Source organism: Gekko japonicus, unplaced genomic scaffold (assembly GCF_001447785.1).
Source record: "Gekko japonicus isolate JY-2015 unplaced genomic scaffold, Gekko_japonicus_V1.1 scaffold911, whole genome shotgun sequence".
Classification (NCBI taxonomy): domain Eukaryota; kingdom Metazoa; phylum Chordata; class Lepidosauria; order Squamata; family Gekkonidae; genus Gekko; species Gekko japonicus.
The window spans coordinates 162,103-186,969 of record NW_015172582.1 but is presented as its reverse complement, the minus strand read 5'-3'; the positions used below and the strand labels follow the sequence as shown (position 1 = coordinate 186,969).

The window sequence follows — 24,867 nt, the reverse complement described above, 5'->3', positions numbered from 1 at the left end:
GAAAGCCTGCAACCAGGAACACCCCCCCCCCCCAATATGCTGCAGGTACAGAAGCTTCCTATGGGGCTCTTGGAATGCTAGACAGAATCCCATGAATCACATCCAACTGGTATCATGGTTCACTAAAGACGTGTCCACCTATGAAGTCACATCTATGTCCATGAAAACATGAAAATGTAGTGCACAAAGAACAATATTTGGGGTTAGAGTGCACAATACATGCTTATCTTTCTATATCAGAAAAGCAAACAGAACAATTTTTAAATACCCCTAACATTCTATCTATTTAAGCTCACGGCTTCAGGTTATTTTAACTACCTTTCTGTTTTTCCTCTGATTCCTTCCCACAGTTTTGAATAAATAGCTGCTAAGGCTTTTATCTATGTGGAAAGTGCAGTGTAACAGTATTATAAAGCAAGTTTAAAAAAATTTCAGCTGTCTCCAATGAAACTCACTACTCCCTATGAGATTCTTGTTTCACAGTCCTTTAATGAAATCAACGACTCTGTTATGAATAAATTTGATAACATCAGTTAAGGCTGTAATCCTACATTTATTTATTAAGATGCAAGATCAACTAAACTTAAGCAGATACAGCATCTTTAGAACAAGTTCATAAAAAACAAAGCAGGAAAACGTCCTCTGTGTACAGCAGAGTGAACACTTGCAATATTGCTTATTTTCTTGTTTGAATAAGAGTCCAGACAAAGGCTGAAGGTCTAGACTCAATACTGATGACAGCGATAAACACTTAGGAATGCCTGACAGAATCATCCTGACAGGCAATTCATATGTAACCTTCCAGTTAATCTGTCTTGATGAGACAGAATGGAAAAGACAGCTCCAAAATCACAGGGGAGACCTCTGTCAAACAGCTCAGAAAGCAGGAGCTTTGTTTCAATGCCCTACAAGAAGCCATTATTGATCAGAGTACAAAAAGACATCATTCTTGTACACAAACCAAGAGATGCAGTTTATTTTGTGTCAATTAACTCTCAATGTCAATATTGATTGGCAAGGTCTCAACACTAGTTGTTGCCATTAATATGTTACTTACAATGGAGGTAGCCAGAAGACACCAATAACCTGGTCAATGGAATTGTGCCAAACAGACAAGACACAGCACAGTCACTAGACTGGCAGGAGCTGTCAGGGCTCTACAGTCAGAAACCTTCCAACACCTATCCCAGAGCAAGTTCATCACCTGTGCAGTGGTACAGAAGAAGCCATTTCCGAATGAAGCAAGCAACCTACAAGCGTGATGCCTTTAATAATAATGAGTAGAGAAAGGGCAGTCACTTTTACTAACAAGGTGCATGTCAACACCGCCTCTAAAGAGCTTTCAAAAAATGGTCAAGAGTGTGTCCCATGAAGAAATGGTTCATTAGATCTAGGATTTTGCCCGTCAAAAAAGCTACTGCTGGAGGAACAAGAAAAGTCATTATTTTTCAATGACATGATGCAAGGAGAGGGAAAATACATCTTCTTTAAAGTCTGTTTCCTTAGCCCATTCATATTTGCTATGCTGGTGAAAATCCACAGAGGAAAATTCTCTGTTTCTAAAATGCACCTTTTAGTTTGTGTGTGGAAAACCCATAAGTGTTTTCAAGTTGTCACCAAGGATGGAAATTATGGTTGTTTGAGATGACAGAGCTCCCCTTTGGGCTGCAGAGTGTGGCTGATGGAATTAACATAAAGAAAGCAGACAGAAAGTCAAGAAATAAATAATAAAGGGGAGAAAATACGGATTCCCCATGTTTCTCTGAATCTGCTGTGTGCCCTTCGATACAACGGACAGACCTTAGTAGTCCCTGCCACCACCTACAGAAATTTAGTTTTTCAGGTTAGGTTGCTCTAAGCAAATCGACAATTCTCCTCCTCAACATACTTTTGCATGCATATGCGAGACAAGGTAGTAGGGATTCTACAGACACAACCATCAGAGTTTATATTCAGAAGCTTCAGGAGCACCAGAGGTTCTTGAACATTTCTCTTTGTAAAAAACAAAGGAATTGAAAATCTGGGGAATACATAAAGCTAAAGAATGCTGAAGGGGAACAAAGACATCTGTTTGAACTTAGAAGGAGATAATAGGGAGCCATTTGAGAAGCTGATGGAGAGCTCAAAGTGATGAGATATGGAGGATGTCAGGTCCAGGGGTGTGAGGCTTACGGTGTTTGTACACTAACGCCCAATATTTGGGGAATAAGCAGGAGGCGCTTGAATTTCTAATCTGGATGGAGGCATATGATTTAATAGTCATTATGGAGACTTGGTGGGATAATTCTCATAACTGGAGTGTGGTAGTACAGGGATAGGTTTAAAAAGACCTGCAAGGGTCAGTGAGGAGAAGGTGTGGTGTTGTACATTAAGAAAGGGTATGATTATTAGTAAATCTTGGATGATGAATGTAACAGTCCTGTGGAAAGTGTTTGGGTGAGAATAAGGAATGGATGGACCAACAGTACTGTGGTTGCAGTTTGTTAACGACCACCTAATCATGGAGAAGAGGAGGATGCTCTCTTAGGACAACTGGCAAATGTGTCCAAAGAATACAATCTAGTGGCTATGAGTGATTTTAATTTCCCTGATCCAGGGAGATCCTTGGGTCATGTAATTTCTTGATTAGTCTGCAGGATAACATCCTCTTTCAAAAGGTAGAAGAGGCAACTAGGAGGTCAGCTATTTCAGATTTGATTTTAACTAACAGGGAAGAGCTGGTAGATGAGGTGAGAGTGGTGGGTGGGCACATTAGGGGGAAGCAGTCATATTTTGTTAGAATTCTCTCTTTTATGGGAAACTGAGGGCGTTTTTCGTCATACGTGTATGCTGGATTTTAGTAAGGCTGATTTTAGTAAATTTAGTGAGATGATGGGAAGGATTCCATGGAAAGAGTGCTGGAACGGAAAGTGGCAAGTGAATGATGGGTTGTTATGAGTTGTTGCAGGCTCAAACTATTGTTATTCCAACAAGATGGAAACACAGAAGGTTGTCCAAGAATCCAAAGTGGATTAAGAGAGATCTCTGTGGTACACTGAAGAAAAAAAGCCCATGTTTAGGAAATGGAAGTTCAGTTGAACATCTGTCCCTTGGAAAATCTTGGAGCGGATTTTAAAAGGGATGATTTCTAAACATCTAGAGGATAACTTGGTGATAAGTAGTAGTCAACATGAATTTGCCCTAATAGGTCCTGTCAGACTAATCTCATTTCCTTTTTTTTGATTGGGTGACAGGTTCGGTAGATTGTGGGGATGCTGTGGATATTGTATATTTGGATTTTAGTAAGGCATCTGATAATGTTATAAAATAATATTATGTTTATTCAAAGGTATTAAGTAAGCAAAAGTTATTGCCAATCCATTACTCAGAAATCATACAGAACAGAAAATAACAAAGCTAGCTTCAACTATTTAACACTGTAGAGCGCTGCGTTAGGTAGCACCAACCTTAATTATGTTAATTTCCAGAAGATCTTTTCGGTAGATGGAAGGAGTGAAATTGAGGATCTCAAAATCAGTCTAGGGGATTGTCCCGAGTGGCTGCCGGTGCAGGATGTGGAGATTGTCACGCTAATTGCTCAAATTAAGGCCGGGAAGGCGCCGGGACCAGATGCAATTCCCCCGGAGGCCATTAAAGTGATTCCGGAATGGTGGGCGTCCTTCTTAGCAGTTTTATTTACTGCTATAGACAGGACAGGAATAATACCTGAAGCATGGACAAATGCTATTATCGTACCAATTTTTTTTAAAGGTGACTGTAGATCACCTAGTAATTATAGGCCCATTAGCCTGATTTCCATATTAGGGAAACTCTATGCAAGCCACTTGGCGTCTAAACTTAAGGCCTGGATGGCAGAACAAAAAATCTTAGGTATAGAACAAGCAGGATTTTGTCAGGGGAAGTCAACTCTGGATCACTGTATTGTGTTAAGTCACTTAGTGAATAAATACAAAAAAGGGAAAGGGTCCAAGTTGTATGCTGCCTTCCTAGATCTGAAGAGTGCTTTTGATACTGTTTCAAGGGAGCTTCTATGGAAGAAGTTAAGGCTGTTGGGAATTGAAATGAGATTGCTCCTGTTGATTAAGAAATTATATACAGATACCACTTGTCAAGTAAGAGGCTCTAGGGATGGTGATTTAACCCCGAAAATTTCCATCAAAATAGGGGTTAAGCAGGGCTGTGTATTGGCTCCCCTCCTTTTTAATCTTTTCTTAAATGATTTGGCCACGGGGTTAGAGAGGATTGATGGTCACAGCCCAATTATGAGCTCGCGACCGGTGCCCCTGCTATTGTTTGCAGACGATGCTGTAGTTCTTTCTAGGTCTGAAGTAGGGATAAAGAGACTGTTGGCACATTTTATAGAATATTGTGAGCTGAACGGATTATCTGTGAATTTTGACAAAACTAAAATAATGGTGTTCGGAGATTCCTGGAAACCCATCAACTGGCGTGTTAAGGGTAACACCATTGAACAGGTGAAGTGTTTTAAATATTTGGGAATTAACTTTCATCATAGTGCAAGGTGGGTAGCCCACAGATCAGAAGTAATTAAATCTGCGAACAGCTGTGTGCTAGCAATAACCCGTTTCTTTTTTACCAAGGGTAACCAGTATGTTCCTGCGGCCCTAAAAGTGTTTCAGCACAAAATTGGAGCGAAGCTTCTTTATGGGGTGCCCATTTGGATCACAGCTTTTAACAAAATGGTAGAACAACTCCAATCCAATTTTGTGAGGAAAATATTAGGGTTGCCCCTGTGTGTTTCCTACGCCGCTATTTGTTTGGAAGTCAATATGATACGCTTGGAAACAAGGGCTTGGATAATTACCTTCAGATTTTGGCTACGTTTGCACTTTAGGAACTGTCCCAATAGCCTTATTACATATCTGTTGGAAGAGTCTCATTGCTCTGAGTGGTTTGCTGCTATAGAAAGGAAAATCGTCTCAATAGGGTTATGCGTGAATGATATGATGTCCTTATCTGAAGTACACATCTTTGCCCTGCTCAAACAGAGCTTAATTGATATTGAGATGCAAGAGCTTAGAGCCTTGGCTTCTGGTAGATGCTCCCCTTTAAGATGGGCACGTTTTCCGATCAACACCCCTGCACAATACTTATCGGATTTGACTTCTCCACAGCTGCGTAGAGCATTTATGCTGGCCCGCTTTAACATGCTCCCCTCTGCGGTTTTAGCAGGAAGATTTAAGAAAATCCCCTACTCTGTTAGGTTTTGTGATTGTGATTCAGAGGAGATTGAAACAATCAAACACATATTCCTCCATTGTAGTTTGTATGATGACATTCGGGCAGTCTATCTAGAAGCCATACTTAAGAAAGATGTCAAGCAATCAGATGACAGAATGTTGTACCGTTTATTGGCTTCACAAAATACAGTGGTTATTGAAGCGGTGGCTAAGTTCTGTAACTGCCTTATAATGAGGAAGCTGTGTGTTAAATCCATGAACTGAAGGGTGACTGTTTCTGATTCTGATCCATGCCAATAAAGGTTTTGAATTGATTGAATTATGTTAAGACCACCTCAAACAGTATTGTCTATATTTCTAGCAACTGAAGGACACAGTCTTCGCCCATAGTCCACAAAAATCTCTGCTAACTTCCTCCTTCCCGGGCCACAGTTCAAGTTATAATTCTTTGGCCCACGAAATAAGGGAATGGTGGCATCCAAACAGAATGGGTCTCCAAGAGAAACCTCTAGAAGATTACATCTCCTCTCCCAGTCTCCCCCCTCACCCATCACAGATCACAGGTTCCCATGAGAAGTTAATTAAGTGGCTTCCATCTTTGGCCTTGAGGATGATAAGAAGCTTGCAGGCCAAAAAAAACCCCATTAGCAACACCTGCCCATCACTATTCACATTAACCCTTGAGGGGATGGTGGGGAAAGTGCTTTGCTTCACAGTTCCCCATTATGTTTTGATCAGCCAGTTAGAGGGCTGTGGATTAGATTGTGAATTGCAAGGTGGATAAGGAACTGGTTTTATAATTTCACCCAAAAAGTTAATATCTCCTTGACTAAGTGGAGGGCAGTATCTAGTGGAATGCCACCAGGCTTATTTTTGGGCCCAGTGCTTTTAAATATTTCTACTAATGATCTAGATGAGGGTGTGAGGGGACTATTAATTATATTTGTGGATGACATCAAATTGAGCAGGTTAGTGAACACTCTGGAAGAGGAAATATCAGTGAAAAATGGGCAGATGTGAATAAGACGCAATTTAATAAAGATAAGTGTAAGGTCAGACTAAAAATGTTATGCACACATACTGGATGGGGCACATTCTTCTAGTAGTAGCATGCGTGAACAGGATCTTTGGGTTTTGGTGGACTGCAAATTTAGTATGAGTAGCCAGTGTTATGTGGGCAGGAAAGAAGGTTAATGTTATCTTAGGGTGCATCAACAGATGCATAGTGTCTAGAACATGAGACATGAAAGAACCACTGTATACTGCATTGGTAGGGGCCACGGTGGCTCAGTGGTTAAGAGTTTTAGCTGCAGACCCGGAAGGTCAGTAGTTTGGCAGTTCAAGACCCTAGTGACGCAGGACGGAGCGAGCTCCTGTCTTTGGTCCCAGCTCTTGCCAACCTAGCAGTTCGAAAGCAAGAAATTGCAAGTAGATAAATAGGTACCACTTGGGTGGGAAGGTAACAGCATTCCATGTGCTTTGGCGTCTAGTCATGCCAGCATTGGTCAGACACCATTTGGAGCACTGTGTCCAGTTCTGGAGGCCTTGCTTATAGGAAGGCCATCTACAATGTTAACCTCAGATTTTGTCTAGCCAAAAGAAAGGAAAGAGGTATAGGTTTCCATCAAGAGTAGGTAACTAAATGTGGTGGTGCTTGGAGACAGAGAACCTAGCCACTATCACCCCAATTCTTTAAATCCACTTCCCTCTATTCTTCTTCCTCTGCCCTCTACCTTGCTTCTTACTGTGCTTCCTAAAAGAATTCAGAAGGTATGCCAGAGCAGACAGAGGAAAACGTCTTAAGCAGCTCTACTGTGAATTAAGTCCCATTTTATTCAGGCAGGCTTTTGCCCAGGAAAGTGTTCTTAGCGTCTGTGGCTGCAATCCTTTCTTTTTAGCTAGCCACAAGTGGGGACTTGCAAGAAACTTGTGGAGATGGTACATCCCATCCCCCCTGCCTTTGCTTCCTTTCCTTTCCCTCCTTCTCAAATAATCTTCCACCCCTTCTTTCTCCCCCTCTCCTTCCCTGACAATTTTACCCCCCTTTCTCCCCCCTTCCCTGACAATCTTACCTTCTTCTTTTTCTTGTCCCCTTCTCTGTCAATTTCCCCCCTACCTTCCTCTTTCCTCCCTTCTCTGACAATTTATCCCCTTCTCCTCTTCCCTACCCTTTTTGGTCAATATTCCCCCAATGTCTCTTTCTTCCCCACTCCCCTTCCTTACCTTGACCTCTTCAGCTGCAGTCTGACTGATTAGAAATGGGGATGGGGTTAAAAGGACAGCTGAGCCAAAGTCTACAGAGTACCCCTGTATAGTCGCTGCCAGCTGCTTCTCCTCCACTGCTGTGGCAGCAGCTCTCCCAGCTACCCATCCGCTTCTTCTCCTCCCACAGTGGTGGTAGCAGTGAACTCTGGAGCCACCACAATGGCGGCAGGGCCCCTGGAAGCCAAGGCGGTGCAGTGGGTGTGGCAGGGCCATCTTCAGGTAAGTGCTCTGTGCATATGCATAGTCTGATTTTGTTTGGGGGGATTTAAACCCCACCAATGTATCTTTTTGTGTTTTTAGATTTTTCTGCAAAAGTGGGGATTCTCCTAAGTCTGCAGAAAAATCTCTTTTCAGTATGGCCCAATCTATGGATTTAGGTATCTGCAGATCTGTCCACACTTGAGAAATAGATACATAGATAACCTTTTTGTTTTGGAACAAAGCAGACCATGAGGCATGGAATCTAGCCTCAGAAGGCTATGTTTTTAATATAAAATATTAAAACATGTGAACCCCCATCTTTCTTTCCACCTGATCTAGGTCTCCAAGGTACCTTTGATCCACAGGACACTAGTAGCCAACCCTTGCTTTGTACTGAAAAGCTCCTCACATTCTTTGCCATCAAAAGTGTGTCGGGATGGCATTTCTTACTCATAATCCTTAAATACATTTTAAGGTTTTTAATAATAAGAAAAGGTTTTTATTTAGGTAACTGCATGCTGCCTCTCCAGAACTGCAGCTCACAGCAAAAACAATAAAACAAAGCCAATACAGACAAGAAAAAGAAGCAAACAAGCCAACCTCATAACAGAACAAATCAAGCCAGTAGAATAATAAGATCAGATCAACAAAAACATGCTAATAAAGACAAGTCAAATTAAAAAACAAGGCATAAAAGCACATACAACAAACGGAGCATTCTAAAATGATATTAACAATCCTCAGGATAGGAGCAGACCTATCCAATAAAAAGAAACCCCTTAGATAAAAGCTCAAGTGTGTGTGTGTATTGTATATATGAAGTATCATTCCCACAACTATGAATAAACTAAGAATGACATAAAATCATCTCAACAATTAACTGAACAGCTCAGATTTTTTTAGAAACATCATACTTGCCAACTTCTTCATTTAACCAGGATTTCTACATTATTTTTCCCCTACCTCTCTCTTCAACCAAATGCCTCAGGTGACTCTGGAGATTATTTGACATCTCTGTTTTCCTAACGAAAGCTTACAGGCACTGGGGGATTTTGCCTAGGAAGAACTATAACTGTTCTAAAATGTCTCCAGAGGACTCTTCAGTGTATTTCACAGCAGTGGTGGCTGAATAAAATGGTGAGCAGAATAGGATGAACTGAAAGTGTTCCTTTAAAAACCAATGGAGCTGAAAATTGCTGTTGCTCTCTTCACAACATGCTCTTTTCCCTTTAGAAAAAAACGCACAAACCTCAACTCCCTCGCATCACGTGCTCTGGTCTTCTGCAACAGGGCTATTCTCTAGTTCTTAGTCCAAATGGTCTTTACCAGCACATCAAACAAAATAGAAAGAAAATACATTATCTAAGTCAAATAAGTATTTTCTATATTTTGTTTTAATCTCTACTGCTGTTTTGGTTTATATAATGCATCATAACCATAAGATATGAGGCCTTCCCCTGATATTGCCTCCTAGAATCATAGAGTTGGAAGGGACCTCCAGAATCATCTAGTCCAACCCCCTGCACAATGCAGGAAATTCACAAATACCTCCCCCCTCCACACCCACAATGAATGCTGTTCCACACCCAGATGACAAAAAACCTCCAGGATCTCTAGCCAAACTGGCCCGGAGAAAAATTGCTTCCTGTCCCCAAAGTGGCAATCAGCATTTCCCTGGGCGTGTAAGAAAGGGCAACAAGAACTAAGCACTGAGGCAACCCTTCCTGCCCTCCCTCTCATGATCTGCCTAAGTTCACACCATCAGCATTGCTGTCAGATGGTCAGATAGCCTCTGTTTGAAAACCTCCAAAGAAGGAGAGCCCACCACCTCCCAAGGAAGTCTGTTCCACAGAGGAACTACTCTGTCAGGATGTTCTTCCTAATGTTTAGCAGAAAACTCTTTTGATTTAATTTCATCCCATTGGTTCTGGGCCAACCTTCTGGGGCAACAGAAAACAACTCCATACCATCTTCTATATGACAGCCCTACAAGTATCTGAAGATGGTTATCATATTATCTCTCAGTCATCTCCTCTCCAGGCTAAACACACCCAGCTCCTAACACTGGGTTGCACAGGTTTACTGACTCTGAATGTGGAAGTTTTCTTTATTCACTATGGCTAGTAGCCATTGATAGACCTATCCTCCATGAATCTGTCTAATCTTCTTTTAAAGCAATCTGTGCCTGAGGCCATCACTACATCTCTAACAGTGAACCTAGACTGGGTCCAAGCTGTCATATCACAATTACTATTTAGTGAGTTGTAATTTTCTATCTTACAATCACTTAGAATTTTAGCTTTATTCATAAGCAGTTTTGATAAAAATGACAGCACACTGAGTTATATGCCTCTGAGCAAGACAGGTGCATTCAGACTTTGCAAACAAATCAGAGGCTGCTTGTGACGAGAACAAACCAAAATGACTTTAGACTCACATACTCCCTCCTCATGCACTTTGTCAAGACTGAAGATTTCCTGATTTAGAACTTTCACATATCCATTTCACATTGAAGGCAGTCTTTGTTGTATCGTTTATTGTATGTATTATCCTGTTTTTATTATATTCTTTACATCTTGTAATGTACCTCAGGTCTCAGCAAGAAAAGCAGATTATAAATGAAAGGAATCAAGCAAATAAATATAGTATGCTGAGATCCTGCCTTAAGATCCCTAAGGCCAAGTTAGGGAGGCTTGCTGATCCTGCTGATTAGTCAGTAGTGTTCAAAGTAAATGTTTTGGACTGCTGCTACTAGGCCTTGATCACTTCAACCTCTCTCTGTTGGCAAGCATTCCTAGCAGGACCAGAGAGAGTCAGTACAAACTGAGATGCTGCCTGGTCTCCTAGTGACAGAACACAGACTTGCATGCTCTTTCCTTCTCCTCCTCCCCAGTTCTGGAACTAACCACAGCACCTCATTACATTTGACTCAGCATTTCTCTCTAACCCTGATTAGCTCAAACCACAGATTTGCAAACCCAGTTCTAATAGTTGCAAAGGAGCTAACTGTGGTAAATAAGTATGCCAGCACAGACATAACACTGCATGGATAGCTAAACAAGAAAGACAGACAGACAGACAGAAAGAGGGGAGGAGTCAGGAGATTGGGCAGTGTTACAATTGCACCAAGCCAAAATAAAATGAATAATACAGCTCTCATCTTTGTCCGCTGTTCTTACAAAAGCAACCAAAGAACCTTTTGCCTCTGTGCCAGGACCATGTTCTCACACATATCCCTGACCACCAACTACAATTATCAGGCAGCCACCTGCTGGCTATGCTGCCTCTTAAGGAGGTCCATCTGGCATGGACCAGAGCCCAGGCCTTTTCCATCATGGCTCCGGCTCTGTGGAATGGGCTCCCTGAAGAGGGGAGGGGGGCCTCCCCTTCCTGGAGACCTTCAGGAGGTGCTGCAAGACCTGCCTGTTTGCCAGGACTTTTGAGGAGGTTCAAATGGCAGCATCTTTTAAGGGAGAAGGGGGGAATGATTCGGGGCTTGCTATTTTATCTTTGGTTTTAGCTGAGGATGTTGTAATTATTATTGTAAGCCGCCTTGAACTAAGAGGAATGGCAGGATATAAATGTTTTATGGAATAGATAAACAGTGCCCCAATGATAGTTTAGTTCTGTCTAGGTTAGCTGGCTGTTAAGGATCACCAAGAGCCACAAGCCACTCAGTCATACTCTTGATTTAATTAAAAAAAACAGAACTTCTCAGAAAAGGTTCTATATCACTTCCTTGTGACCACTTTATAGTTTACCCTTCCTGAGTTTCCCTGGTATGCATACAATGGCTGCATTGATACAATGGCTGCATTGACGGGCTTCAGAATTCTAGTTTTAAAGACTCCCAAGTCCTCTTTGCCAGGCTTAGTTGCCTAGTCCTTAGCAATCCAGAAAAAAAGGGACAGAAGAGGGGACAAAACTAAGAGCCCAAGAGAACAATCCTAAACTGGTCTACTCAGAACCCTGCTAAGGTCTGTTCAATGGGGCTTATTCCCACCAAAATGTTGTTAGGACTACACTGATTTCTCAGGCACACCAGATAGCTAATGTAATAGCATGTGGAGGTAAGGGGACTAGAACAGCAAAAAGGGCAGAAGGGAAGATTCCAAATTCATTTGAACATCAGCTTTCTAAATTTTGTCACTATGAGATGCTGGATACATCATCACGTGATCTGTTCATGCAACAAGGACATAAACTATGTTTACTGCCATAAACGAGCTTGTCATTGTTGTGACTTCTACCCCACCTACCTACTAAGAACACTTTGGGTCCCTTGTGCTGATGTTTAATAAAACAGAACCATTCTTCAAAAACATCTCAGCCACTCAAGTCTAAATCTTTACATTAGAAAGACCTGAACCTTAAAACCCAGCATCCCTGAAACTAGACTACTTAATCACACTTGCATCCATTTAGTCTTAGGTATGTTTGATAAACTTGTTTTAGTTTGTAAGGTGTGGTGCGTATTCTTTTATGGGTAAGGACTTGGGTTGTGACCAGGAAAGTTGGCAGCACAGAATTTTTACCTTCTGACTCTTGGAATAAGACCAAACCAATCCCAATTCCCAAGGCTCTGGAACCAGAAGACTAGAAGCTTGTGGTTTTTGTTTTTTAAATGAAATAACATTTAGGAAACCTCAAATAAGACACCATATATTGCTCTGCAAAGCTAGACACAATGCAACTCATGCTTTCTGCCAATTTTAGAGCTTATGCATAATATGTAATATTTAACTGATATAACGTTGCCAGCTCTGGGTTGGGAAATACCTGGAGATTTTGGGGGTGGAGCCTGAGAAGGGCAGGGTTTGGGGAGGGGAGGGACTTCCGTGGGGTATAATGCCACAGAGCTGACCTTCCAAAGTGGCCATTTTCTCCAGGTGAACTGACTTCTGTACCAAGGAAATCACTTGTAACAGCAGATCTCCAGCCGCCACCTGCAGGCTGGCAACTCTACTGCTGTACTTGTAAATAAACCCCAGCCAGGTTCAGGTTTAAAGTATCCTGCATTAGGACAAGGGCTTAGGGTTAGGTAGGATGACCCTGGGATTCTAATTTAATCTTTATACATGCTTTTACTAGAGATGCGAAAGGCCCGCACCACTATGTGGGAAGGGTAGGATAAACTGGAAACATGGGGGGGGGGTAATTTTTTAAATTTTTCAACTGAAAAATTGGGAAATTTAGGAAGTACAAAAATACTTCAGTGAAATTTCTTTTCCCCTTTGGAATGAGCCAAATGCATTTTAAGACAGAGTTTTGTTCACTCAAAATATAACGTGAAAATCCAAGGGCTTTTTAAAAATTTCCAATGGAAAACTCCTGATTTTTTCCCAAGTGAATAAAATATTTTTAAGGCAAAGTTTTGTTCACAAAATCTAGCAAGAAAAAGACAGAGCATTTTTGGTAATTTGTCTAAGAGAAACTGGGAAATTCAAGCGGAACATAATCCCCCTTTATTTTCTTTTTGAGTAAATGAAATTTAACAAGATCGCATAAGGTACACTACATTGTAGATCTCTCTTGCTTCAGTACTGGGTGTATTTACAATTTTGCTTTTAGAAAACTAAGACATTTATATTTTTATGTCCCATAAATATGCCAAGTAATATAATTGTATTTGATAATTAAATTATGATGTCTTTTACCTTGTTAAAGGAGGGAATAGGGGTGTGTGTGTGCATGTGCTTGCATGCACGGAAATTATGTCAACTTCTGGCAAACCTTACTAGGGGCTTGGACGTTTTTCAGAGCGGTAACTTGATAGCCTGCCTCTGCATGCCGAGCCCTGGTATTCCTTGGAGGTCTCCCTTCCAATTACTTGCCAGGGTCAGCCCTGCTTAGCCTCCGAGATCTGACGAGTTTGGGCTTGCTGAGCTATCCAGTTCAGGGCTGGAATAGGTTTAGGTTTGATAGGAATGTACCATAAACACATCTATTTCTGTTTTCCCAAAATGCCTCTTTTTTCTTAGGGAAAAAATAACTAGGAAAAAAAAAATTCCCCCCCCCCCCCCCCCAGGCTACAGAAATTATGGAAATTTCACATCTCTAATTGTTACCAACAGGTGATTCAACTGTACCCTAGCCTGCCTTATTCGCAAGTTATCTTCTAATAGCAGTAACGTAATTAGTTCAAATGTCTGGAAGACTTTTGTACTTACGCAAAGGTTTTAACAAGATTTTTAAGTTCACTGTCAACATCACCAAGAGGAATATGGAGAGGTCCCAAAACACTGGGCAATCTGAAAAGAAAGCAAAATTAGATCTTTTCATTATCCGCAAATGTTCTGTTATTATTATCATCATACGGCAATCCTAAGATTGTCTGGCAGCCAGACGTTCTAGCTCTTTTAGCATTATGCACCACTAGGTGGCTAGCTAGACTTGTTTTTAAGGGAACAGATGTTTTGGAGGTAGTTTGCCATTGCCTGCCTCTGCGTCACAACCCTGAACTTCCTTGGAGGCCCCCCATCCAAATACTGGCCAGGGCTGACCCTGCTTAGCTTCTGAGATCTGACGAGATCAGGCTAGCCTGGGCTATCCAGGTCAGGGCAACTTTCTGTCTTCAAGCTAGAATGTAGCCCACTGGCATTAACCATCTAGATAAACCTCAAGTTTTGATGAACTTTCAGTGAAACTTATGATTCTAACTAAACCTTATCATCCTGTAAGACTACTTAAAATACAAACTGTGTAAAGGATGAAAAGGCTGAGTTATCCAGTAATTGGCCCAAGATCTGTTCACATCATTCTTTGGTTACATTAGTCAGAAACCTTCACACACTGAAAATATAATGTGACCTGGCTACAAGTTTACTAGTGTTTCTGTACAGCATAAAGGACAAAGAAGTTTCGGATCAAATCTGAAGTTGTAAGTTCGGCTGACCATGGGCAAATTTGGTTTTCTGACCCAGAACTATAAGCAAACTATGCTGCTTTTTTATGTGAGTGGTGCTCTCGCTGCAATTCTTTTGAGAACTGGTGCATACAGGGCAGATAGTGTGGGCACTCAGTGCAATTCTTCAGAGAGCTGTTATCACCAATTATACAGAAACTCTCCACCAGCTTGACAGGCTGTATGTTGGGGTCTGATCCTGAGTGCTCCCCTGTCATGGAAAAAGGCACGGCCAGAGTGTATTTGAACAGCAGCTGGTGCCAGAAGCATCTTGCCCTCTCAAAGGTGTGCTGCCCTGACTCTTCCTGGGCACCTCATCTCCAAGGAGGCAAACTTGGCATAAAGGGAGAGGAAAACCTGTTGGGAAGCTTTGGGTGGGAGTAGTGCGCAATGACACATTGCACTCTCTGTTTCAAGGGCAGAATCTCTTCTGTACCAACTGCATTTGTCTATTCCGTTCACATTTGAAAAATGCAAGTGGAAAATATACTTACACTTTCTGCAGCTTTTCGAGAACAATCCTCCTTCGAATCTGCTGTTGAGCATTAGAATCTACAAGAGGAAAGGCAGCGGTCCACTGCTGAAAATCCTATGTAAGAAAGAACATGGCATGATAAAATATTAAGACACAAAGAAGCCATCAAAAATTTTACATTTAGACTACACACAGCAAAAGTAATATGCCACACAACTTTCTTCATCTCAACCAATGACCTGTCACTGAAGACGGGGGGGGGGGGGGGGGGGGGGGTTGCTTCACCTCTTACAATAGCCATTCTCCCATGGCCACCTTGCTCTATGAATTGCCATCAACTGGTTTAAACATTTGTGGAAATTTATGACGATAAACCTGTTGCAAAATTTGGTTTGTGAACCACAAACAGGGCAAAATTCATGATGAATTTTGCTTCATGGTTCAGTTCTTGCCCATCCCTACTCTGGACCCACATCACTTCATAACTTGTTATAAAAATAGCAACTTTGGTGTTTTTCGGCAAGGAAATGGTTTTGCAATTAATCCATTCAATGTCAATTACCTTATCATTGCTGTGGTGCTGGTCCCCTCCGGGTTGCATCATCAAACCTTCTTCTGCCAAAGTTACCTTTCCTTCATAAAATTCTTTTACCCTCAACTCCAACAGGGCTGTGTCTTCCCTTAGTTTTTCATAACTTGGCAAAGGTTTAGCTGCTGCTATCCTGGGTTCCCTGATAGGCAAAGACAGGTCCAAACAGGGTTCCAAGCCTCTTTCAGAAGTGGCATCATTATGATCATAAGTGCTATCAAAATCATCCTCATCAAGTTCTTCCTTGCCGCTGACTGCAGGTTCCTGTGTGGCCACAGAGCTGCTGCCATGGAGAAGCTTCAGGGTCTCCTCAGTCCTCCATTCGGTAAATGTTTGCTGGAGCCCTCCCAGCAGGCTGCTTTTAGTGGCAAGAGAGTCAGCTGGGCCTTTCGGTCTACGCGGAACGGGCTGTTTTGATTTGGCAAGCAACCTTTTAAATTTTTCTGCCCCATTTTTGCTCACACCCAGGAAAACCACAGATGAACCACTAGAGTTATCTTCCCAGCCTTCTGGGTTTTTCCTGGTTTCAGGGGACACGTCACTTATTTTCCCTTGTGAGTTACCTGGAACAGCATGTTTCTCTTCTGGGGCATCTAACTCGCATTTACTTAATTCCTCTGCAGCATGATTAGCTGCATCCCTTGTATTGCTAGACTCCAGCCCCACTCTCCCAACATGCTTCTTTTTGAGCGTGCTCCTTCTGGGCAGCTGATGCTCTAGCTTCTTTGCACCGGATAAACTGTCTGCTAGAACAAAAGAAACAAATTCTTGCTCAGCATCGCTGCTGCTCTCAGTCTCTGTGTCCAAGTCTCCTTGGATTGGTGATGGGCTAGTAGCTTCAATGTCAGAAGTTCTAATTGCTTCAGTGAAGAATTTTACTTCTTTTCCCGAGTGGCCACTATTAACAGATGATTATGGAAGTCACTAACAGATATACTCAGCATTTGAATGGCAACACATTTTGCAAACCTGTATTTAAGATTACAAATTGACAATATTCCACTCAAGGAAGCTGGAACCATATGTTAAAAGCTGGCACGCCTGTCCCCGCTCACCCACACCCTTCCACAATTTCGTGCTATGGTTTTACTTGCGGACCTCATGTACTGACAAGTGAAGTGAATGGAGAGAGAAGAGTGGAAAGTATGCAGTAACAAAGAGAACGTTCAGGAGTAGCAAAGGGACAGGTGCATATTCCCTAAAACGAGGTTGCACTGATAGCTGTAGACTACGGCTCACCAGGCTTCTCCTGTATATCCAGTAGTATGAAACCATGAGAAAAGATCTAGATGCCATTTTGCTAACTTCACGTTATTTTTAGCTCAGCTGCAATTTCATCCCGTTTATTTTTGATGTCTGGAGTCAAAGCTACAAAAGTCTGGGCTTTAAATACAGATTTCAGCTGGTAAGCTCACCTTAATTAAAATCAGTGTGGTACCTACGAGTAACATGGTGCCCATGGATAAGTTTCTGGCACCCACTTCTTTCATGCCCAAGCATCTCTTGCCCAAAGCAAAGAGCCAGTCCTGGTTTTCCTTTATCTCATTGGAGCAGAACAAACTTCAGAAGAGCCCAGAGGCTTCATCTTTGCATATACAAGGCATATCCGCTAGGAAACAGATGCCTCCATCATAGGTCGACAATTGGGCCTGGAGCCTCCCACTATTTTGTGACTGGCCACAGCCTCCCTGGCAGCTGTTGTTGGTGATGCCCGTTACATGATTTCCAAATTCCAAAAGCGCCCATAGGCTCAACAAGATTTGGACTCCTGATTTATACTGTAATGGGATTTAATAAAATTTCCAACACGGTCCATTCCAAAGGGTCAGGATAGGTGACTAGGATATTTAATGTTTGTGTAAATCAGTAATGCATGCCTGAAGGAAACAACACAAATATGCAATAGGCTTTGAGTAACTCTGAACAGAAGTGTTCTGTGGGAACTGTGATCCAGGAGGTGCATGGTTCAAATTTTACCTCTGCTGGAAACCTGCTGGGTGGCTTAATCAAGCCTCTCTCACACAGCTCACCATGTGTAATATGGAGCCAATAATAGTGGACTACCTTACTGGGCTGTTGTAAAAACTCCACTAAGATAATGTGTGATGTGTTCTGAGTATTGAAAGCTGTATATAAATGCTAGGTATTATCATTAGAAACACAGTTGGAATGAGCTTCACTGCTAAAAGCAAGTCTTTTTAGACGAAGAGCCAAGCATGACTCCGGTTTCAACTGAGAAACGAAGGACACCTCTGCTATCAGTGCATCTGGGACAACTGATTTAACAAATAGTTAAGGTTTGTAAGGGAAGATTAAAAAGAAAATCTCAGTGGTGTGTTTTTTTCACCACCACAAGAAAAACATAGATCTTTCTTCTCTTATTCTATCAAGTGATGAGCAATTACTTGCTTTGGAGGTACAGTCAAAAGGAAGCCTCCAGAGACCCAAACCAAAACAGCTATCAAAAACCCCACAGACTGCAGATGTGGGCAGAGGGCTTCCCCTCCTACTTTAAATAAATACAAAACCAGTGGGAACTGCTTATTTAATGTTTTAACTTAAGACATAAACAAGCTTTCAGCACTTATAATTGGTCCCATTTCATTTCCAAAGGCAATGATATACAAAAAGGGGTACATAGGATCCCAGAACAAACACTGTGTTTGTGTCATGTTTCAACAGGTTCAATTAAGAGTACAAAACGAGAGGCAGCTGTAAATCATACAGATCAAACAGACTTTTCACCATCACAAAAGAGAAAAAAAAACTAATCAAGGCAAACAGGTCTTTGTGGGTGCTACAATAACAGCACTTGTAGGGCAGAACAGGAAATCAAAGACTTCTTTCAAACAGATTGTGGATACATAAATGAAATCATCATTTCTAACGTACCTTTCTCCTTCCTTTAACAACTTAATGTCAGGGGGCCTTGAAAAATATAAAAAAAAAAAGTACTTTAATCTGGCAATAATGTGAAGGTACCAAACACACACACACACACATTTACCACTTATGCATACCCAATAAAATTGATAGTAAACTGTGCCTATAAACTGGTATATCTGTCTATTTATACCTCACTACACCTTCAGACAGCTAGGCTACAAAATATCTGAAAATATTCCTCATAGAAGAGCTCAGGAATATTTTTGCATTTATTCAAGTTACTTGTCTCAGGTCTGCTGAAGAGTGGGTTGGATGGGGTCCCACATGCACACTGGAGTTGCCCCCTGGAGACTAAATAAGAATAGTGCCATTGTTACGTCAAAGGTGCTATTAAAATGTTTTGAAGTGTTTTCAAATTTTATTTACAGCTCTTTCATAAAAATAAATTACATAGCCTGTTCTTTTAAAGTAAATTTCATGAATTTATCATTGCTGAAAATTCCTACAAAGGTTTTAAGATAACTTGAATATAAAGCTGCGGTTTATCAGTGCAAGTAGAGTGCTCCTTTGGATAGCCAAACCAAGGGAAAGCACCAGTTCACATACCTGTGAAGCTTCACATGCCATAAGAAGCTAAAGAATCTAGGCCAGGGTCCCAAGATGGTACCTCTGGGCGTCATGGTGCCCACCGACACCTTACCTGTGCCCAGCAAATGTTTTCAGAGAGTGGATAGAGCCAGGTGGGGCTTTCGCCCAGCAGGGGTTCTGATTTGTCCCTGGAGATACTGCACAGAGTAAAATAATGTTGCTTCAGCAGCAGCTGCCACCACAAAGTTGGTTTCATTTTCTCTCTTCTTTCCCAGTGTATTTTTAAATTACCCTCTTCTCCCCTGCATCCGGACTTCCTCTGGATGTATGGTCGGGCTCCACCTTCTGTGGCAGCCTATTTGAGGTTGTGGCCACTACCCTGTGTCAGAATTTCTCAGGTGTGTACTGGCTCAAAAATGTTGGGGACCCATGACCTAGGCTATGAAAAGAGTGTTGCATGTTCTGCATCTGGATCCAGACAGCTGCCTTTCACCTCCATAGCACAGCACAAAGAAAGGTACCCTGTGATCGCTAGAGGAATATGGCTGGAGAACACAGGACACAGTAACTGGCTGAAGCTAAGTAAGACCGGATCTGCTCAGGACTTAGATGGGAGATTCCCTAGGAACTGCATGCATGTGGCCTTACATTCTAGGATGGAAGGTAGGTACAATTATATATACAATGTTAAAAAGCAATACAGCCTCCACCCAGCATGGATGAAAATGTATGTATGAAAAATGAATGTACAGCCTAAGACAGGATGTCAGGTTGCCACATTAAGTTCTTTGTGGAGACGGGGTAAGTCTTGCTCTCACATACAGCCCAACTCAAGATATTGGGGTATCTTTTTTTTTTTTTAAGTAAGCCATGATAGCTACCATTTAGATTTTCTGCTTCAGGCACCAAAATTATTCAGACCATCTCTGTCTTCAGGTCATGAGCAAAAAACCTTGTTGTACACAACTACTGGTGTGGGGCCTTTTTTCTTTAGTGAATCCCTCTAGGATTCACTGATTTTTTAAAAATCTATTTTTTGCAATCCTCATCATAATTACAGAAACAGTATGCCAAGTATGCCAAGTATACTCTTGGCATACATGTTATGTGTAGTAGAGTGTCTGTTTGTAGTGTGTAGATTAGTTTGTTGTAGATTATAAAAGAAAAATCAATAAAAGTGTACCTATGGGTACTTAAAAAAAAAAAATTACAGAAACAGGCACAGTAAATCTCCAATGTCTGTATTTTAAAGGGAAAAAAACCCCAGAACAACTAGTGGTATGTTTTCAGATTATTCAGTATCCTCAGAAGTTTTTCAAAAACAAATGTGGTTTGAAAGTTCTGATGGCACATTTGTTATTTTTGTTCCAAACAAAATATAAATATTTCAGAAAAAACTAATGATTTCTGATTTCATAACAGGGTTCTGTATGCGATGCAGGTTTCTGTATGTGATACAACAACCATTTTTATATACCATCTGCAAATTCTGTCTGATCTTACTTCATGCTAGGTTGTGAAATAGTGACATCCAGTGGCAACATGGTTAAATTGCAATTTATTCTGGTCAACTGCGCCTACCACTGAATAATGACAGAAAATGGGAACTGTATTTCCTAGGCTGAAGTGTGATTTATTCTTTTTCACCAACACATGTTTTCAAAAGTTTTAATTTTGTATTATTGCTAAAAATTAGACTAAATCCTGTAATAAGAGTAATAAGATTAATGGGGGACGTAATCCTGCCTTTTAGAAAGAAAGATTTGTAATAATAATGATGATCATTATCGTATGGCATTGTGTGTAGCATAGCCAGGAGATCTGAAGATTGTCTAGCAGCCTTAAGTTCTAGCTCTTTTTGCACTAAGTGGTGAGCTAGACTTATCTTTTGGGCTGAGAGAGCTCTGAAAGAGCTGTGACTGACCCAAAGTCACCCAAGCTGGCTCTGTGATTAGGCCACAGAAGGGCATTTTGAAATTGAGTCCAGTGTGGGTGCAATGCTGGTACCTTCGTGGTCTTACCTAACAAAGTGGATATCAGCCACATACTACACAATTCCCTCCCCTGGAGCAAATTCTACCTTCCCATCATTATGGGTGGTCAAAACTGTTTGTCAGCATTGATGTTTAACGAAAGGCTCCCTTAAGTGAGCATCTAAAATGCACTTTAAACCACAATTCCTGGCCAGCCCTTAACAGCAGTTGACATCAGTACTGAAGAACTGCTTAACCATGGTTGAAGATGAAATAAGATGCATATTCCTAAGGCCGCCTCCTGATTTGTGACTCAGTGTCAGGTTTATACCAGTCCTCATCCAGAGCCCCAAAATACAGCTATCGATAGTCGCATCTCTGCAGCAGAACTGACATTCTCCCTGGAGCAAATATTCCAGATTTTTCTTGTTGCAAGTCTGTTCAACTGTATACTAATTTTAATTGCATGTGCTTTGCTATCTTGTCAGTTTCAGAATATCCAGCTCAAGCATAACCGTTTTTCTATGCTGAAGCCTAATTTACTGCAACCAAAGTAAAATAAAAAGCATAAATGCTGCCACTGCAAAATTCAGCAGATCTGCTGCTGATGTGCAGGAGCCACAGGGATCAAACAGCTGTAACAAATTAAACACAGGAGAAACACCACGGCAGTCTAAGAAAAGGCAGTTATGAAGGACAGGATTCTATATATACTCTTTGTAAAGCAACGCATTTTCTACCATTAAGTAAAGGCCATATCCTTTGGTAAACAATACATCTTGAAACACAGGGCAAATATTTAAAAATACAGCCTGCTCCTCCACTTTGGTTTTTCCTTAAGAACTTAAGATGAGCCCTGCTGGACCAGACCAATAGTCCATCTAGTCCAGCATCCTGTCTCACACTGTGGTCAACCCGTTCCTCTGGAGGGACAACAACAGGGCATAGAGGCCACTTCCTCTGATGTTGGCTCCTGTCACTTGGATTCAGAGGTTTAGTGCCTCCAAATGTGGAGGTTATGGCTAGTAGCCACTCATAGACCTATCCTCCATGAATCCATCTAATCCCCTTATAATCTCCTTCTGTTGATTCCCAAGAAAACGTTCTACAGAGACAGAATTTGCATTGTTAGCTATCCAATTACCTTTCTTCTTCTTGTAGCCACAAAGGGCTTTTGGAAATTTGACCTTCAAAATATTTGGATGCCCTGTAACAAAAGTTGCTGCAAAAACACTGCAGAAAGAACAACAACAATAAAGTATCTTTTTTTACAAAACATTCAACAGATCTGGTAGAAGAATAAGAGTTGGTTTTACACCCCGCTTTTCACTATCTGAAGGAGTCTCAGAGTGGCTTACAATTGCCTTCCCTTCCTCTCCCCACAACAGACACCCTGTGAGGTAGGCAGGGCTGAGAGAGTTTTGAGAGAACTGTGACTGACCCAAGGTCACCCAGCTGGCTTCATGTGGAGGAGTGGGGAATCAAACCCTCTCCAGATTAGAGTCTGCTGCTCATAACCACTACACCAAGCTGGCTTGGATAAGTGCATTAAACACAGATCCACAGGCTCACTTCTATAGTGGCACTGAAGTTAACTCTGACTACTCTTCATGGTCCAGGACCATTTTCTAGTTTACAGAGGGCTCTAATTCGACCCAGGATGTAGATGTGGGTGTGTTGGGTGGTGCTTATAAAGGTTGTACCATGGCCAAAGCACAGCTCAATAAAGTAAATTTCCACAGAAAACACCAACCTTGCTTAGAAGTTGGTTGTGTGAAGATCTAAACTACTGGGTGCAAAGATGGAAACTTCCTGCACTACAATGGAAGAAGGGTTTAGAGCTGAAAGCAGCCAAGGAAAGCCAGAAAGAGCAGCATGGGCAGCAGGCCCGTAGTCAGAATTTTTTTAATTCAGGGGGCCTTTAAATAAGTTGGGGGGCACCCCGCACCCCCCCAAGGAGCGCCCACAAATAAAATAAAACATTGGAAGTTGGGGGGCCTGGGCTGGATGGCAAGTCAGGGGGCCTTAGCAGTAAGTCGGGGGGGCAGGCCCTAAGATGCCCCACTGTAACTATGGGTCTGATGGGCAGAGGGCCCTGCATCTGGCCAGGATTACAGCCTTAGGGTTCCCAGACTGTCTTTTTTGTAATGAAGTGAGCAGCATTTCAACATACCTTTCGTTCACTGATATCATAAACTTTGTTGGTTTTTGTTGAAATTCTGTACTTTTGCTTTGGCACCTTAAAAAAAAAAGCATATTTTGGCAAGTTAGTAAATGACATCTTTCCCAAGCCAGTTCTCTCAAATAATGCTCTGTATTTTGGTTTGCTGATCAAACTGCAATGATATCCTTAATCATGCTTATCAAATGAATGGAAAATCTGAGAACATTCATTGAAATCCCATAGCTTGTGTTTAAAGACACAACAATTTCGTCAATGTTAGATTTATGATTTTTGTTCATGAACCCACATCTGCAGACCAGACTCTTCATCTGTGCCTTTCTATGCCTGCCCTGCTCTTTACCAACTTAATAGTGCCATCCTAAGAACACTTCCCTAGGAGAAAGCCCCACCCAATAGACCTGAGTAGGATTCTAAGGAGACTTGCTTAGTATCTATCTATGAAACTGAGGACTGAGGTGGCAATTTTGCCTCCCCAGTTTTATGGCAGCACCATGAAAAAGAATGAGGAGCAGCTGGGGCTTCTGTAAGAACTGTAGTTTGGGCCCTGACAACTGATACCCATTGTCTCAATTACTTGCCTACTACATGGCGGTGGTGGTGGGAAGTTATCCTCCAGTCATGGCAAGGCTGGGCAGAGGACTTTGTGGCTTTTTCCTCTCTCGCACCCCAGCAGCACAGCAGAAGGAGAAGTTTGGGCTAAACAAGCCCCTCCATTTTCTTGTCATTACTCTTGTATATTCTTTAAAGATCATCAGCATTCGTAGAAACATAGAATCATAGAGTTGGAAGGGGCCATACAGACTATCTAATCCAACCCCTTGCCCGATGCAGGACCAGCCTAAATTCTCTTCATTTTGAACTGTTTTAAAAATGTGTAAACTGCCTTAGGTGCCAATATTAGTATAAAGGCAAGGTACAAACACTGTACCTAAAACAGTGTTCTGCAGATGCTTGATTCTCTGCATTTGCTTGTGCACACATCTGTGCGAGTTTTTCTACCCAAGAATTTAGTACAAACTTTGGAAAATATTATAAACCAGCAAGTCAAAGACATTTGGGGCCAATTTCAGACAGCCTAAGTATTCCGTTTCAGGAACTGGCCACTAACGGCTTTTTCCTGTTATTTCAGACAGACCCATTTTAGTAACTGGTCCCTGACGGAACATATTTACCTGTTCACACAAACACGCTTCTGTCCCATTCGGGAAGCATGCCTGAAGTATTTTTGACTCAAACTCCTTTCCTCCAGTCTTCAATCCTTTCTATCGCTTCTGAAGTGCTGTATAAAATGCCCCACAGAGCTTCCTGCAATGACAGTTCTTTTCGAGCCCTCCTCGCGTGCGATCGTCCTCTTTTTTTTAATGCTCTATTGGGAGCACCATAGCGATCCCATTGAGATGCCTGGACTCCATTTAAATACACTGACATCCACTACTGCTGTCCCCTGGAAACAAGTACCTGACTGTGCAGCTTGTTTAAGTGGGAGTTCAGGGGCATAAGTGAATGGAGAGACAGATGTCTGGTCGATTTTTTTAAAGTTTGCTTTAGAGGAAGTGTAGACTCAGGCACACACACACAAGCACACACACACCATGGTTTG

The 24,867-nt window shown here is 41.7% G+C and overlaps 1 protein-coding gene across 1 annotated transcript in view; it reads right to left on the bottom strand.

Moving 5' to 3' along the window:
- RPAP2 (RNA polymerase II associated protein 2) overlaps positions 1-24,867 on the bottom strand; it is a 77,216-nt gene that overhangs the window by 44,936 nt on the left and 7,413 nt on the right. Inside the window, exons 5-10 of the mRNA XM_015421471.1 lie at positions 23,256-23,321; positions 22,227-22,315; positions 18,528-18,563; positions 15,609-16,533; positions 15,066-15,160; positions 13,838-13,918 (exon numbers count right to left, since the gene is read on the bottom strand). Coding sequence (XP_015276957.1) covers positions 13,838-13,918; positions 15,066-15,160; positions 15,609-16,533; positions 18,528-18,563; positions 22,227-22,315; positions 23,256-23,321 — 1,292 coding nt within the window. The remainder of the gene's footprint in view (positions 1-13,837; positions 13,919-15,065; positions 15,161-15,608; positions 16,534-18,527; positions 18,564-22,226; positions 22,316-23,255; positions 23,322-24,867) is intronic.